Here is a 17,859-nt window from a genome sequence, read left to right as displayed (position 1 = left end):
TCAATTAATCACTCAGGTAGGTACTCAGGGGAATACAGTTAGTAACTTAGGATATAGAATTATTTTTTTTTACAATTTAAGGAAATATTAGCAATTTCATTTTACTTGAAAGGGCCATTGTCTAAGTTTAATTCTGAGTTGTAGATATATTTGTGAATTTGCTGGTGGAGAAAATATGCTGGCATATAATAACTCTCCCTCGAAGAATAATAAGCTATTAGAGAAGCTTCAGTTATTAGATGTTCTATTTTTTAGTTGATTGACAGATGGATCTCAGTATTATGGGAACGTGTTTTTGTTTCTGTCTTTTTAACTTTGAATTATGGACATTCTCAAGCATATACAAAAATAGAATAAATACTATTAACAAAATGAATCTTCATGTATATACCACCCATCTTCACAATTATGGCCAATCTTATTTCATTTATAGTGCCCTCTACACACTGCCCCTCACACCTATTCACACACTGAATTATTCTGAGGTAAATCCAAAACATTTTATTTGTAAGTACTATACTACTGTATGTATATCTCCCAAAAATGAGGGCTTTAAAAAAGCATAAACATGGATATCATTGTTATACCTAAAATTATAGTAATTCCCTAATTCTCATCTACTACCTTATCAGTATTCAAATGATCACATAAAATTTTTAAAAGTGTTTTGTTGGAATTGGGGTCCAAATAAGGTGCACACATTGCATTTGGTGGATTTGATACTCAAGTCTCATAGTCTGTAGGTTTTCTCTCTTTTAAAATTTGTTACATGTTAAAGAAAACTAGGTCTTTGTCCTGTGGAGTATTCTGTATCCTAGATTTTGCTGTCTGCACCCCCATGGTATTGATTATGTCACATGTGGAGGCTTACTTAGATTCAAGTTAGTTAGTTTTTGGCAAAAAGACACTCATAGGAACTTCTTTTTGCATCACATCAGGAGACATCATAATGCCTGGTTGTGTCTTTTGTGAATTTAGATTGATTAGTGGATTCAGATATTGTCAGCTGGAGTGGAAAGGGTTTAAAAAATTAGTAAAGGTGTTGAGTAAATCTATGATATGACAAGTAAAACAGGCTGTATATGTAGGTCTGTTTTTAATTTGTTATGCTAACTTTTACCTCCTCATTTTACTCCCCTTCATAGGATGACAATAACCTGTTAAAACAGCAACTTAAAGATTTCCAGAATCACCTTAACCGTGTGGTTGATGGTTTGATTCGTCCAGAAGAAGTGGCAGCTCGTGTGGATGAGCTACGGAGAAGTCTGAAATCAGGAGCAGGTGAAATGAGGTAATGGAAAATGGAGACCTCCAAGTACATAGTGGGCACAGCTGTGAAGGTCAGCGATGAATCTCACCTTTCCAAGTACTGTAAAATGGCTGATTTCTTTGTAAGGTTTCCCTTTATCATATTTCCATGGTTGAGACATAAGATTGCTTAATTCAAGTATCTGTCACTGTTTGTTTGGGGTTTTTTTTTTAACATTTTAAATCTTTTATGCTTTTTGGTATTTATTTACAAAACAAAGGTTTTAAGAATAACTGTGGAAAGTTCATTTCAGATGGTTAGGAAGTAGAGACACATTATGCATTTTAAATGGAAAACAAATATCAAAAGATAAATGTATGAAATGGACATTTATTCTTTGAGTAAATATTGTTAGCCTGTGTTTTCAGAGTGACTAAGTCATTTGATGAAACAGTGGTTTGCATTTAGGAGATGCTCAATAAGGTGGTGTGGATTGACACTGGTCTCATTCCATACACTCTTTTTACTCCTGCACTAATGTTACCAGCATGTTTGTACCTGGCATCTAGCATCAAAATATAATGTCACAGTCACACCATCTTTTTTCCTCCTTACCAGAAGCTATAGTCCTTCAGATGTCTTAGGGAAAAGTCTTGCTGACTTGCAGAAACAACTCGGCGAAATCCTTGCTTGCTCCCAGTGGGAAAGAGAGGAAGCACAAGTGAGAGAGAGAAAACTCCAGGAAGAAATGGCTCTGCAACAAGAGAAACTGGCAAACGGACAAGAAGAGTTCAGGCAGGCCTGTGAGAGAGCCCTTGAAGCAAGAGTAAGAAAAGGGCAAGAGGCAGCTGGAGGGAAGTGTTTGGCAAATATTCACATTTTTCCGCAAATTACAATGCTCCCTTTTTTGTCTAAATACAATATAAATGTTGTTATTTTCACTCATAGCATGTCAAGCTGGAAGTGACTAAAATTCAGTCCTGAATATGAGTACTGAGGTCAAAGTCAGGCTTCTTTGAGTTGCTGTATTTTCCTTGTCCTGAAAGCAAGGGAGATACGTTTCTTAATATGCAAGTAAATGATGCTGCATTGCTAAAGTATAGTATGGTGCCAGAATCAGATTTCTTTTTTTTTTTAAGATTTTATTTATTTTTTAGAGAGAGGGGAAGGGAGGGAGAAAGAGAGGGAGAGAAACATCAGTGTGTGGTTGCCTCTCGTGCCTCCTTTACTGGGGACCTGGCCCACAACCCAGGCATGACTGGGAATCAAATTGACAACCCTTTGGTTCACAGGCTGGCGCTCCATCCACTGAGCCACACCAGCCAGGGCAAGGATTGGATTTCTCTTGATGTAATTATTTTAATGAGACAAACGTTAAAATGGATCCTAGAGAATATTCAAAAGAAAACCACCCCCAGTAACTCTGAGTACAAAATTTCATTATACTCTTTAGTAAAATGAAATGTAACTCTCTAAGAAGTTTTCATTTTGCTTAAGACATATTTTGCTTAAAAATCATCTTTGAAACTCCCATTTCCTCACAGATTAATTTGGATAAGAGGCAACATGAAGCAAGGATCCAGCAGTTGGAGAATGAAATTCACTATTTACAAGAAAATCTAAAAAGTATGGAGGAAATCCAAGGCCTTACAGATCTCCAACTTCAGGAAGCTGATGAAGAGAAGGAGAGAATTCTGGCCCAACTCCAAGAGTTAGAGAAAAAGGTGGGGAAGACTAGGAAAGTGACATATAACGAGTCCCTGCTGCCTGGTCATGCCCTCAGCAATCAGGCCAGCTGAGAAGGGGTGTGATCCAGTCACCTCTGCCTGTATTGCTAGCCCAGAGGTGAACCTGACCTAAGAGAAACTTGGATGCATGTCATTGAATCAAGGGCTTGAGATAAGGGTAGATGCAAACAAGAGAATTGGGAATGCAGAGAGTGACTTCAGAGCTGGTTAGGTGGTATTTAAATGCTATTGGTGAAATGAGTTTTCCTCCTTCAAAACTCCTTGCCCAGTTGGACACATCTATGGAGAATTACTTTTAAACTTTTCAGCTTTCTTTTTTCTTTTTTTTAATTGAATTTTTTCCATTACCATTTATTCCCCTTATACTTCTCTCCCCCCTGCAGTCATCACACTGTTGTCCATGTGCATGAGTCCTTTCTCCTTTTTGCTCGATCCCTCCACCCCTTAATCCCACTCCCCTACCATAGCTGTCATCCTGCTCTCTATGAGTCTGTCTCTGTTTTGCTTGTTAGTTCAGTTTGTTCATCAGATTCCACATATGAGTGAAATCATGGTATTTGTCTTTCTGTGACTGGCCTATTTGATTTAGCATAATGTTCTCGGGTCCCTCCATGCTGTCTCAAAAGGTAAAATTTTCTCTTTTTTATGGCCGAGTAGTATTCATCTTTCTTTCTGACACCCTGGCCTGTCTTCGAACTTCTCAATCCCACCTAACCATTCTCTGCCCTCCTTGTCAGATCCCAGACCTTGTCCAAATTCCACCCACCACCTTTGAAATCACAAACTGAAGCATCACACTCTGATCATAACCTCTGATCTTACCAGCACCCCTGTGCTGACAGTTTTTCAGCCTTATGGAGAATTTCATTGTATTAGCCCCATCTTTTCTGTTTGTTAAACCTTCCTGTCTTTATTTTCCCCCTTAACTTAAATTTCATAGTTTACCACTATAGGCATTTTTGCAAGTCTACTGTCTTACTTCTCTGACAGAACCAAGCTATTAGCTTTCTTTGGACTTGCAGACATGCTAAGTATTCCTGGAGAAAAAAAAAATCACCCTTTCAGGCACAGTAGTGTCACTACAAACTCTTGGTTACCAGCCCCAAATGGGAACTTTACCCTTTTCTCTAGTAAGCTCATTTCCGTGCTCTGTTGTTTCACATCATCTCGCTCCCACACCTACCCTCGCCCTTCTCCCAGCCTCAGTGAATGACTTGCATCATACTTCACTGAGAACCCATCAGTCCCCAAGTCTTACTGAGCCTGCCTCCAAAATACACCTGGAATATATGTACTTTGTTCTTCTCCAATGCCACCACCCTCATCCAGCCATCATCTCTCTTCTGGACAACTGCTGTGACCACCTGACAGGTGTCCCACTTCACTCATGACCCTGCTCCTCAGAGTAGCCAACATGTTCTTTCAGAAAAGTGAATTGGCTCTTCTCAGTTCCATCCATATCTCCCCCCATCTCTAGTAGCTTCTGTTGTTTTTAGTGTAAAGACCAAAATTTTTAAGCTTATGAGGCCCTGCATGTTGGCCTCTGTTTAGTTCTCTCCTTTTCTCATTACGTTCCTTCATTCAGTTCATCAAAAATGCCAGGTTCTGTCTTCCCTCCTGGCCTTCACACTTGCTGTTCCCTCTCCTGGACCATGTTCTGCCACTGTTCTCCCTAACTGCCGCCTTCCTACCAATCTACATCTCCCTTGCCGTTCTCTCAAATAGTACCTTGTTCTGCCCCTTGAGAGCATTTAAGCACAATTTTAGTTCCACATTTGTCTATGTATTTGTTTAATATCTGTCTCTCCTAAGCTCCTGGAGGGCAGCAGCCAAGTATGTTGTGTTTGCTACCATATGCCTGCTGCCTGACTCTGACTGCAAGCGGCTGGTCTATCACTTGGTGCCAAGAAATGTTTTTCCAATGAATGAAAGAATGAATGAATTTATGATCACTAAGATTCTTGACTAAGAAAACTGATTTCATTCTGTTTATCATACAGTTTTGAGATGATTTTATTTATTCATTCACCTAGCAAATATTTATAGAGCATCTACTGTGTACCAGGTATTGTTCTAGGCATGGGGCATGTAGCTGTGAACAGAGTCCCTGTCCCCGTGGGAGTTTACGTATCAATTCATTGCTACCAAATGATTTATATGTTTAGTTAATGTTTCTTTTATTTTAGAAGAAACTTGAAGATGCCAAATCTCAGGAGCAGTTCCTTGGTTTAGACAAAGAATTAAAGAAACTAAAGAAAGCTGTGGCTGCCTCTGATAAGCTAGCCACAGCTGAGCTCACCATTGCTAAAGACCAGCTGAAGTCCCTTCATGGAACTGTTATGAAAATTAACCAGGAACGAGCAGCGGTAAGTCCACATGCACAGAACAAGTTCCCACCAGTCCTGCAGCTGTCAAAAAATAACAACTTGTATTGTTGATCTTCTTACAGACTTTGGCTATTTTATAAACCACTATAAAGTTGTCTGTTTCCCTTCAGACCTGAAGGTTGTATTTCTCCCGCCACAGCCCTGCCATGCATCCTGCACTCTATCAAGTCCTGAAAGGAACCACCAGAGGAAACAAGCTTAGGGAGTAGCTATGAGTACACACCCAAACAAAGGTCTTAAAGGCTTGCCATATAATCCTTCTGAATCTCAAACTCTTCATCTTGTGCAGTCAGGTGATTAGTATGTTACCTCATAGGGCTGTTAGGACTCCTGACTGAGATAATGTCTGTTACAGGATGTAAATGCTGATGAGATTAAGACAGCAGATCACAGGAGAATCTAATGATGAGTGTCCAGAGAGACACCATCCACAGAAGACTGTGGAACACTGAAGAAGAAATTAGCCCTTGCTTTTTCTGATGCAGTACCCTGCTCACTTGGTTCCACAGAGTGGGGTAGAGCAGGCTGCCAGGTGATGGGAACAGCACAGGACAATGTGGGACTTGTCATCACATGTCCATGGGATAGCCAGACAGGCAATCGGATGAAAACAGCAATCTGGGAGGAAGGAAAAATGAAGAAGGCAATGTGTGGTAGTGGTGGTGCTTCTCTCCTACTTCTGTCCCTGTAGGAGTTGCAGGAAACGGAGAGGTTCAGCAGAAAGGCAGCACAGGCGGCCAGGGATCTGACCCGAGCGGAAGCAGAGATTGAACTCCTGCAGGATCTTCTCAGGGATAAAGAGGAGCAGGTCAGTGCTGGTACCCTGAGACCTCCTCCTGAGTGGGTCCTTGTCAGTTTTCTAAAAGACTGATGACTGTAGGTGACATCTCAAAGAATTTTGAAGTACAATCACTAGTCAGTCAGTGCTTTATTTTCTACTGTGTGCCAGGGACAGTGCAGTTTACTTACAAGGAGTAATTCAGTTTCCTCATTATTAAGGTGTAAGTAAAAATTACAGAATTACAATCAAATGGCAAGGATAAGTGCATCTGGGAAAGAACATTCATTGGGAACTTAGTGTATGTGATTTCTCAATAGTTTCGCATTGAGATGGAGAAAGCAGATACGGGCACTAGAGGAGCAGACTCACAGGTGCTAGAAATCGAGAAGCTGAATGAGACCATGGAGAGACAAAGGACAGAGATCACAAGGCTGCGGAACTTACTGGACTTCACTGGCCCTGGTAAAATAATGGGTTTGATGTTGGTAGTGTTCTTGTAGCTGTTCTAAAATCAAAACATTTTGTTTGTTTTTTGACCTTTAGTAAATTTATTTAACTGACAGATCAGTTCTATGTTTGATTTACACGGCTGTGATAATTAGCTTAATAAATAAAAGCAAAGAATTAAAAAAACATTTTTATGTAAGTACAGTACTAAGGGATTTGATTACAAAGAGAAGAGATCGGTTTTTGTATTTTCAAAAGAAATAATGTTTACAAATCTGTTTATTTTCTTCTTCAGGCTTACTTTATAAGTGAATACTTCTCTAAGTGTTAGCAAAATCTCATTACCAAATAGCAGGTTGAAAGTCTGCTTTGAGGAATTGATAAAAGTCATTGACTCTTACGGGATCACTTTGTATTTCAAGAGAGAAAGGAAGTAGATGATTTCATAGCCAAATTTATAGCTTTCCTTTACAGATAACAAAGGAAGCTTTGAAAATGTTTTGGAAGAAATTGCTGAACTTCGACGTGAAGTTTCTTATCAGAATGATTACATCAGCAGCATGGCAGATCCTTTCAAAAGACGAGGCTATTGGTATTTTATGCCTCCACCATCATCATCAAAAGTAGGAAGTCTGTGGTGCTGGGATTGTACACTGAATTTTCTTGAAGAAAGTGTGACAATGTATTCTTCCCCAAATTTGTGAACAGGGGTCAAGAACACATATCTAGGCTAAATCATGCATTGAGGTTCTTAAGTGGTGTTAATATTTGAGATGAAAATAGGGCCTTCCCAAGGAATGTGGCAGTTGCCCTTTCATGTGTAGGTGGTATATTTTGGGGTCCCTGAATGAGGATCCCATAAGGGGATCCGATGACTTGAGCCCAGAAAGCCTGTTGAAACGTGGGTACAGGTGAGTGCTGACACTCAGACAGAAAAATAGGAACCCGGGTTTCATTTTACTTTGACCAACATCCATTTGGTGCTTACTGAATCTCGTGCTAGGCAATGGTGGGCTGCCATGGTGAATGACATAGCCCCTGCTTTCAGAGAGCTCATGGGCTAGCAGAGAAGACATGTGATTACAGAATGTAATTACAAAACAGTGACATGCATGTGACAGCAGACTTGACCTCTGTGCTCTAGTTACAGAGAGGTGTTGAGGATTCATTTTGTGGGGAGTTCAGGAAGGAAGGCTTCATAAGCAGCAGAATCATGAAGTCAACACTTAGCAACCCTCAAGGGATGGGCTTTTAGGAGGGAAGGATGCCTGTTATGGAACAAGAGAGTTGGTTTAACCATGGCAGGTAGTGTATGGGGCTGGAGGGTTGGATGGGAACAGTGAAAGGTGAAGCTGGAAAAGTATATTTGGGTCATGCTTTTTTTGAAATGGGCCTCGAAAATCCTTGTACTTAATTATGTAGGCTTTGGGAAACTGAAGTTGTATATAATAGTATGAGGAGCTATAGTTTAGGAAGAATAATGGGGCTGAGGATGGATGCTAGACTCATGGTAGCTGAACTCTGTGTGAGGCTGTTTCAACATATTCAGGTGAAAGAAGAAGCCAGAGCTAGAGCAGTAGAGCAGGAGCAGAAGAAATGGCATTGAGGGACGTTCAGGCGTCAGAATGATCAGGGCTTGAGGCCTGAGTGTGGGGAGTGAGGGGAGGACTGGAGGAGCATTCATCCAAAGCAAAGGACATCTTGCCAGATTCTGATGATAAGCAACAGACAGGGAGAAGCAGTCTGACATGCTAGGATCCCAGGGGTGTGTAGGCTTAGAACCCTGAAGAGCAGAACCTGCGGTTCTTCCAGAAACCGAAAGGAAGCCAACATCCTTAATTAGCACAGCCAGGACTGGAGGTGGAAGCAGTGTGGGTGTGGGTTTGGAGGATAGACCTACAACTGGGGAGGAGAGGGAGAGTAGCACTGTAAAACCATGCCAAGGTCCTAGGGCAGCAGGAGGCTAATATCCCCAGATTCCCTTGAAAGTTCCCTGGTGTCCTTTGCCTCGGTTGCTGGGCCGTCAAGGACAGGACAAAAGACGAGAAACCACCAGGAAAGATTAGTGCTAGAATGGAGAAGCTGACACCCATGCATTTTACATGACCATATAATCACATCTCACTTCTATCTGTGAAAAGTGAGAATTATGATCTATAAAAATAAGTTTATTTTTCAACTCTGCTTTAGACGTTGACATCTTTCTAAGTTTTGCCCCAGACTTTGACATTTCTCCAAATCACCCTTTCATTTGTAACAGTGTGCTCTGCTGCCATTTGTTTTAGGTTTCCAGCCAAAGTTCCCAGGCCACCAAGGACTCTGGTGTTGGCCTGAAGTACACAGCCTCAACTCCTATTAGAAAACCACCTGCCTCAGGATACTGGGTTTATTCTCCCATCCGGAGTGGGTTACGTAAACCGTTTTCGAAGAGAGGTAAGTGAGGTCACATAAGGTAGTTACATTTCTCTTACCTGTTTAATTGCCTTTTATAGGCCTGAAATCCATAGGACACAATCCAAATTCCTTTACTTGCTCTGCAAGGCCCTTTGTAATTTGGCCTCGGCCAGTGACCTCTTGTCCTTTTGTCTCAGCACCCATCACCCCCCACACAGCAGCCATACCCAGCTGCCATGGTCCTCAGACCTCTGTGTTTTAAGCTCTCTGTTTGGAATGTCCTTTTTCTTCCTTGCTCTCCTATTTCTACTCCTCCGGGTCCTCAAACCCCACTCCTTGTATGGAGCCTTCCTTCATGCTGCCTCACCCAGGCAGACAGAGCTGTTCCTTTGCCTGTGCCACTGGCGGATGGCAGCTATGTCCTTGCGTCATGGCATTGATTTACTTGAGTAAAATGAAGTGTTCGAGGTCTGTCTCCCAAGCTTGTGGGAAAGAGTCTGAGCTGGGATAAATCCTAGCTCTTCCACTAAGTAGCTGTGTGATCCTAGGTAAATTATTTAGCTACCCTGAAACTGTAAATCTTTAAAATGGGAGTATCACCTTCTGAGAATTTGTTCATTCAGGACCTATTTATTGAGCTCCTGCTGTGTGCTAGGTTCCCTGTCATCAGTGGTAAACATAGTTCCTGCTTGTAGGGGAGATAAGTAAACCAACACCTTGAAGAGCACTATGTGTGGTGGTAAATGCTGAGAGCTGTGGGATCTCACAGCACATCACTGTTGGTCTTTTATGTCGCACAAAGCAGGCACCCAAATGATTGCTGAATGAGTGAATGAATGAAGATTGGAAAAAAAAACCAACAGATAGACATAAGAAAAACTAAAGTTATCAGCCATTGAAAATAATTTGAATCCCTGTTTTAATCTGCTTTTTAAAACTGCTTTTGGCCTTTTATATAAAATTTTATTCTCACATTTCTGGCATCTGGCCTAAATGCTGCTGTGTTTTGCTAAATTTGTTTACCTCGTAAGCCATGGCAGGTAAAACACTCTTAATGTTTATTTCTCTCAAGATGCAGACAGTGGAGGAGATAGCCCAGAAGAGAGTGACCTGGATGACCCAGAGGACCACCGATTTGTGCCTCCTCCTGGATACATTATGTACACCGTGTTTCCTGATGGTTCCCCTGTGCCCCAGGGCATGGCCCTATATGCACCACCTCCTCCCTTGCCCAACAGTAGCCAACCTCTCACCCCTGGCACTGTTGTTTATGGCCCACCTCCTGCTGAGGTCCCCACCGTTTGTGGACCTCCACCCCCCAACTTCTCCATCCCCCTCATCCCTGTAGGCATGCTGCATTGCAACATCCCGGAACACCATAACTTAGTAAGTGGAAAGACGTAAGACCCTATCCACACTGCTTCCATGGGAGACTGGATAAGGTTGTATACTTACTGAGTTGTCCTACTTATGAATGGATTACACCCTCAAAGTGTGTTTGTAAGGCTAACATTTAGAACCATTCTCTTACTAAAATACTGTCCTGGACAGGAGTTAGGGTACCAGACCAGTCTACAAACCTGTTTTAACTCATTATATAACAATGGCTTTAATCCAGAAAGTAACCTTCGCCCCCCTCCCCCATGCCAGTCATCTTTTATTAGGTATTGATTACTATATGAAAGGATTCAGAGGTGCTGTGCCAAGATAACGGTCAGGAATATGGAGTCCACACTGGGTCCTCTTCAGTGGTGCTTGCGTCGCTGCTCATGTTTGAGTTCCTTATAAGAACAGCAGTAGTTAAAAAGCACGTAAGCTGCCAGCACCATAGAAACTCCAGCAGCATTCCCTTTCTTCACATTGACATACTTGTAATCCCAGTAGTAACCTCTTTGAAACACTCCAGCAATGCCTTTGGGGTGAAATTCCGCATCACTATCCATCTTGGCAGCTCCCCTAATTTGACATCCATGAGTTTCTTCTCCTTTTATGGTACAACTGACACCATCTTGGAGTCCGAGGTGTCAGAAAGTAACCATTTTTAGAAAGCTGATTGTATATTTTTCTGCCGATGAGTACTACATTAATGTGTATATATAAGTGTAGCCATGTACTGGTGCTTGTACTTGTACACGTGCACATGTATATGTGGGGGTACATGCATACACGTGTATGTTTATACACATGTGTGAGCAGCGTACAGTGAGGTTTTGATGGGGATTATCTCTGGGTGGTAAGATTTATTGATCATTATTTCTGTTTTTTCATAGTTTTGTTCTTATTGTGCACACAATTTTGTATCCCTTTTTCCCACTCAATGTTACAAGCATTTTCCCATGGTTTTACAAATGTTTTTAAATAGTATGACCACACATTATTTGTAGGCACTATGGTTGACTTAACTGGGTGTAGTTTTTACTTTATTTCATATTCTTTTCTTAGTTTAGATTCCAAGAAATGATTATTTCCTAATCACTAGCTTACTTTATAAGTTTTTAGGTTCTAGAGAAAAAAATGTATTTTACAAGCTCCTCCTTCTAACATAAGACACCCAGAGCTCTTTATTTTTCCCTTTTCTTAACAGATTGATAAGAAGGAAAAGAACTAAGACACCTGGGTGCCAGCCGCCAGTCCCACTTTAATCAGTCACACTGGTTTCAGGGGGACTGTGTGTACTTGTGTGGTTAAAATGACAGTCATGCATATCATCTTGCAGTGTTTCAGTGAACATTGAATTTACAGCAGTTCTTTTGGTTCAGCATTTGGTAATCTCTTTAGCTGGTTCTTTTACCCTCCAGTAGTACTCAGCTGTTTCTGTAATTTTCCAGGTACAATTTCATACTTCCCTATACTTGCACATGTTATTTCTTCAGCTTAGGTCTTTTCCATTTCAATTATTCTTCAAAACCCAGGCAAAACACCTCTTCCTCTGGTCAGCCTTCTCACCAGGCTTCCCTTCCATGTGCCCAGAGGAGGGAGAGACCTCGTTGTATGTCTCTTCTTCTGGACGCTGACCTCTGGAGGCAGAGATTGTCCACCCGAGGTACTTGGTGAATGTTTATCAACCGTAGTTGGACTGATGGAAAAGTTAAAAGCTTTATTAATCCATGCATTTCATCTATGGTGTGTGAAAAAATTGACTTAATTTTCCATTTTATACTGAAGCCTTAAAAACTACCACCATTTTCAGGTCAAACATAGCCACTTTAACCACAGTTAATCTCAGCTTTTGGCAGGAAAGAAGGAAAACATCATGTGATGTTTCAGTATTGCATTTTTCTTCTTTGTTCAGGAGAGTGAAGTTTCTAGATTAGAAGACATAATGCAGCATTTAAAATCAAAGAAATGGGAACAGTGGATGAGAGTATCCAAGCAGCAGCCTGAGAAAGAAATGGAAGAACTACATCGTAACATTGATGGTCTCTTGCAAGAGAAGAAAGACTTAGAGCATGAAGTAGAAGAATTACATAGAACCATCCAGAAACATCAACAGCGAAAGTAAGTATTAAAAATGAAAGTGGTATTTCATTTTTATAATTCAGATGACTATAATATTTGTTCATTAAGGTACTCTAAATCAGTGTTGTCTAATAGAACTTGAAAATAGTCTAGATCTGAACTGTTCAAAGCAGTAACCACAAGTCACATGTGGCTGTTGAGCACTAGAGATGTGGCTAATGGAACTGAGGAACAGAATTTAATTTAAATTAATGTAATATCCACATGGCGATCACCATATTGGACAGTGTAAGCCTAAATTCTTTTAGCCAGTAATCCAAATCAACTCTTCTTGTAGTCCCTCGTGGAAAATGGTACAACGCTTCCCCCTCCCCAGTTACCCTGGCTAAAAACATGCTACGTGTCATCCACATCTCCCTTTCCCTCACTCCCCCAGGCATCCAGCTAGTCTCCCAATTCTACTGGTTCTGCTCAAAGAGCTCTCACACTGGTCCCTACTTTCATCTCCACTGCACTGTGGCCTTTAATCATCTCACCTTCGGTCATTGCAGTAGCTTCCACACTGGCCTTCTTTGTCTAAACTCCTGTCTGTCATCTTGGCTACAAAGCTCTCAGTGCTTCTCTCCTATGTGACTCTTAGTCCCATCAGAATATACCCACCACCCAAGATCTGAGCCCTGCCCGACTTTTTTATCCTGCTCTCCCACAGTGTTTGTTACGGCTCTCCTTACTTTGCTGTGGTTTCCCCAAGCACTATGTTTTCTTCTGCCTCCCCACTGTTGCACATCCTGTCCTGTGCCCACAATAGCTTCCTTACTCCCCTGCCTAACTCCCGTCTGTCTTTCAGGACAAAGAGCAGATATCCCTTCTTACACAAAGTCTTTTTCATGCCAGGCTCTCACAATTTGGGGTTGGCAGACTTGGGCATAGTACTGTTCACAGCATGTTTTAAGGAGCCCAGGAGGGCAGTAGCTGGGCCCCGCTCTCCATTCCGCAGCACCTGGTGTAGTGTCTGTGAACGAATGCAGTATCTGCTAAATGGGTCACTTATGTAGAAGCCCATCTTCTGCAGTACTCCATGAATTATGACACTTCCTCCGCTTTTGTCATTTAAGCCAGACTGGGCTAGGCACCAAGGTTGTGGGGAGACCTGTGGAGGACACACAGGGCAGTAAGGTATGGTCTCTGCCTTCTAGTAGACCTGGCAGGGAAAAGCAAGCGCCTTGGCACTAGGTGTTTGAGGGTTCAGGGGATGGTTATATCTTATTTTTATAGGTGTATATGTGGGAGGGTGGTTTTTTTGTTGTTCGTATCCTCACATGGGAACATTTTTTTCATTGCTTTCAGAGAGAGGGAGGGAGAGAGAGAGAAACATTGATTGGTTGCCTCTCGTGTGTGGGATCGTATGCACCTGGATCGGGAATTGTATGCACCCAGACCAGGGATCATATGTGCCCGGACCAAGGATCAAACCCTCAACCTAGGCATGTGCCCTGACCAGGAATTGAACCTGCAACCTTTCAGTTATAGGATGATGCTCCAACCAACTGAGCCATACCTGCCAGGGTAGGGGTGGGCAAGTTGTGGTTTGAGGAGGATGGTAGGGCTTCCATCTCCATCCACTGCTTTTCCCAGGTATAAAAGTGTAATATAAATGATCATTTTAGAGAATTTGATAACATAAAAATTCAAAGGAAAAAGTAAAAATTTACTTTTTATAGGTTTCATTTTGGTTCATGAAACCAAAATGAAAATGGTTTCATTTTGCAATGAAACCATTATATGCCTTCATTTCAAGATCTGTTAATATGTCGCTGCATTTACTTTTATGTTTTTCTGTTGTTGATGGTCTTGTTTTCAAGTAATTTTGACACTATAGGCTTGAGCTACTGAACCCTGTGTCATGCTTTTTGATTTGTCAGATAGCATCACCATAATTTCACTCTGGCAGAACAAAATTAGGTAGTCTTTTGGGGCAGCTGGTGAACTGGGTCTTGAAGGATCATTTTGAGGTAATGGATGATTATCGTGTTAATTTGTTTTACTTTTATACCACGGAAGAATAGAAATATCAACATTGGTTTAGGCTATACAAGTACCTATATTGTAATATTTAAAATCTCTTAATGTGTGTTTTTTTATTTTATTTTTTTAGAGACTTTATTGATGGAAATGTGGAGAGTCTTGTGAATGAACTAGAAATGGAAAAATCACTCAAACACCATGAAGATATTGTAGATGAAATCGAGTGCATTGAGAAAACCCTTCTGAAACGTCGAACAGAGCTCAGGGAAGCTGACCGACTGCTGGCAGAAGCTGAGAGTGAACTTTCATGCACAGAAGAGAAGGTATGTTCACTTGTGGTTTGGGGTGAGATAGCTTTCTGTTGTCAGCATGAAGGGTTAGAAAGAAAATGTGTTAAGAGTACTGTTGCCCAAGCCAGACAACCATGTTTCAGGTGGGACGCTGCTAGTTAAGGAGCTATGAGAACTTGGGCAAGTCACGTAAGTCCCCGAGCTTTGCTCATAAGGTCAGGCTAAGAATACCTGGGCTGTTTAGTATTAACTAAATGAAGTTGCATAGTTAAAGCTCCTGAAGTCATTAGTTCCTAACACATGCCACTTCCTTATCTTATGCGGCTCTGTTTTTATTTGGGCTTTGATATCTGTATTTATTAAATAGATCAATCTTATAATCTTATAAAGCAACAATGGACGTTACAGGACTCCTAGTCTTACTTTGTTCTCTATGTTGATAAGTATATAAAATCAAATATTTTTTGGTCTGAGATAATAGTCTTGAGACTGCAACACAGAAGGAAGTCAGGGAGGAAAAGGAGCTACCTTTTACTGCACATTGGCTGTTTTATAAAAATCACTTCATTTTACCTTCCTGGCATCCCTGTAAGATGGTTGTTAGCCCAGTTCACAGAACTATCTCAGAAAGGCTGGTAACTGGTCCAGGGTTACACAAAGTTCTGCCCCACCAAGAGAGCTTTTTTTAGTTAGATGAGAATTCCAGGATCAAGTTCCATACATGCATGGAGCAACCTCAGGAACTACTATTTTTATATTTTCACTTAAACATGGATTGATGTAAAGAGTAGAAATCTATAACCAAAGAACTGACGTGAAATATCTATTAAAGAAATCCTTTGAGTGATGGTTTAGTAAGAATGGAAAAATATCCTCATCTCTTTTCAGATGATCAGTTCCTCCTTCTGTCACATGTTAGATTACTGTGAAGGAAAACAGGTGTGAGCAGGATTAGAGAAAAATGTGTCACTGGTATATAAAATAAAATTGATGATACTGGTTGTAGGCAGAGATAGTAAGTGAACCAAGGTTCACTCCAATCATCCTCCAAAAATGACTCAAGGAAGCAGCTTGCTAAGGAGGAAGAGGAAGGGAGAAGGTGCTGCATTTTGTAAGACATGTGTCAGACACATTAGAACCTGACACAGAAGGAGACAAAAAAACTACTTGGAAACGTGGCATTCTGGGATGCCCAGTGAGTTTTGTCCAGTGCTTTACCGATGAAACTGACAGAAACCAGCCATGTAAAATGGAAAGAAGTTCGGTGAATTATCTGTGGCTCTTCAAGAGTTTGCCAGCCCTTTGCATTCACACAGGATATTTAAAGACCAGTTTAACATACAGACACCTCTGATTTAGTGCAACTGCAAAACTTGAGGCTTCTGGCTGACAGTGAGTCACACTGCTCAACCAAGCGTTGTACAAACCAAACTCTGATTTTGGGCTTTTGACAACATTGTTTTAAGCCATTGTTTATTTTTAGAACCAAAGAGAAACCAAGTAGATTAAAAAAATTACTGCTTTTGCCAAATCTTGTATAGGGATATTTTGAAATATTTCAAAAGTATCTAATATTTGTGTTTCTCAGCTGTAATTAAATCATCTTCAGATTAATGAGGTTTTACTTAACATGAAAATAGCTGGAGTACAGCCATATCCTCTATGTGGAGGAATATTAATAAAGTCACTTCATTGCCACTTAATTAGGTAGATATTGCTAATTGAAAAAAATAACATGTAATAATATTGCAGATTATTTCCTAAATAAAAGCATCCAGTCTCACCACCCTCAAATGATTACTTTTATTTTTGCATAGTTTTTCTGTCTTTGTTGATACAGATATACATAGTTTTACATAGTTGCTTCTGTAGCACTCGTACCATTTTAAATTTATCTTTTTCAGTCAACATAATATCATTAACATTCTTCCACGTTTCTACATTGTCATCCTGTTTTAAAGGCTGCACAGTATTCCATTGTGTCGATACATTATCACTTGTTGTATCTATTATTTGTCCTCTTACATTATCTGAATATACAATGAGCATGTCTGTGTGGTGGTTCTTTATTTCTGAATTCTTTCCTGAGAATTGGAGCATCAAAGTGAATGAACATTTTTAAAAGTATTTCTATATTATTTTGCTTTCCAAGAGTTATACCAATTTACACTACCAATAGCTGTGAGAGAGTACTGTAGCGGAATTGCTTTTAATGAGTTTCTTTTCTAGACAAAAAATGCTGTTGAAAAGTTCACCAATGCCAAGAGAAATTTATTGCAAACTGAGAAAGATGCTGAGGAATTAGAAAGGAGAGCTCAGGAAACTGCTATTAACCTTGTCAAAGCCAACCAGCAACTCAGGTAGGTGGAATCCCTTGGCTGTTGATATATTTGGTAAGATGAACGGAAAGTTTAGTTCTAAGAGGATAATAATTGCTTTATGATAAATTGTGCATGTTCGGTCTAAGGGAATAAAGCGATGTTTTAGATTGATCCAGGCTGACACAAAGGATTTGGAACAGCATAAAATTGAACAAGAAGAAATCTTGAAAGAAATAAACAGAGTTGTTGCAGCAAAAGACTCAGACTTCCAGTGTCTAAACAAGAAAAAGGAAAAACTGACTGAAGAGTAAGTACTGCAGCCTTTGTAGGGCTTCAAGCTGTTTGTGCGGGGATGGGGATCAGTCTGCACTTGGATCTGCTCTATTACTGTGTGCTTTACAGGCTGCAGAAACTGCAAAAGGACATGGAGACTGCAGAACGCAGTGAGGATCACCACCTGCAGGTCCTTAAAGAGTCAGAGACCCTCCTGCAGGCCAAGAGAGCTGAGCTGGAGAAGCTGAAAAGCCAGGTATGACAACAGATGCCCTGAAAAATCTGTTCATGTTGCTTTGAAACCTACATTTGTGTGATGAGTATAAAAAGTAATAAATGTGATTATTGAAAAGACTGGAAAATGTAAAATAAAGTTTAAAGCACAAATGAGGCTATATGTCCTCGTGAATAAGAGTAGAGTCCACCCAAATTTTAATCCCAGCTCAATAAAATATATTACTGAGTAAAAGAAGTGAGTCTCAGAA

General features: G+C 40.6%; 1 protein-coding gene and 1 pseudogene across 8 annotated transcripts in view; one reads left to right on the top strand and one right to left on the bottom strand.

Annotated features, from left to right (window-relative positions):
• CNTRL (centriolin) overlaps positions 1-17,859 on the top strand; it is an 81,025-nt gene that overhangs the window by 46,228 nt on the left and 16,938 nt on the right. For all 8 annotated transcript variants that reach the window (XR_006655749.3, XM_053921142.2, XM_045196966.3 and 5 more), the window contains 14 exons: positions 1,146-1,291; positions 1,868-2,075; positions 2,794-2,973; positions 5,184-5,363; positions 6,076-6,192; positions 6,483-6,627; positions 7,087-7,235; positions 8,898-9,045; positions 10,079-10,392; positions 12,299-12,504; positions 14,621-14,813; positions 17,010-17,140; positions 17,268-17,408; positions 17,504-17,630. Coding sequence is in view for 7 of the 8 variants with exons in the window: in XM_053921142.2 (XP_053777117.1) it covers positions 1,146-1,291; positions 1,868-2,075; positions 2,794-2,973; positions 5,184-5,363; positions 6,076-6,192; positions 6,483-6,627; positions 7,087-7,235; positions 8,898-9,045; positions 10,079-10,392; positions 12,299-12,504; positions 14,621-14,813; positions 17,010-17,140; positions 17,268-17,408; positions 17,504-17,630 (2,385 nt within the window). In the remaining variant the exon portion in view is untranslated. The remainder of the gene's footprint in view (positions 1-1,145; positions 1,292-1,867; positions 2,076-2,793; positions 2,974-5,183; positions 5,364-6,075; positions 6,193-6,482; positions 6,628-7,086; positions 7,236-8,897; positions 9,046-10,078; positions 10,393-12,298; positions 12,505-14,620; positions 14,814-17,009; positions 17,141-17,267; positions 17,409-17,503; positions 17,631-17,859) is intronic.
• On the bottom strand, positions 10,752-11,014 carry LOC128780544 (ATP synthase subunit f, mitochondrial pseudogene; annotated as a pseudogene).

The sequence above is a fragment of the Desmodus rotundus genome, chromosome 1 (assembly GCF_022682495.2).
Source record: "Desmodus rotundus isolate HL8 chromosome 1, HLdesRot8A.1, whole genome shotgun sequence".
Taxonomy (NCBI): domain Eukaryota; kingdom Metazoa; phylum Chordata; class Mammalia; order Chiroptera; family Phyllostomidae; genus Desmodus; species Desmodus rotundus.
Note: the sequence above shows the minus strand (reverse complement) of the source record. Positions and strands in the feature narration are given on the sequence as shown.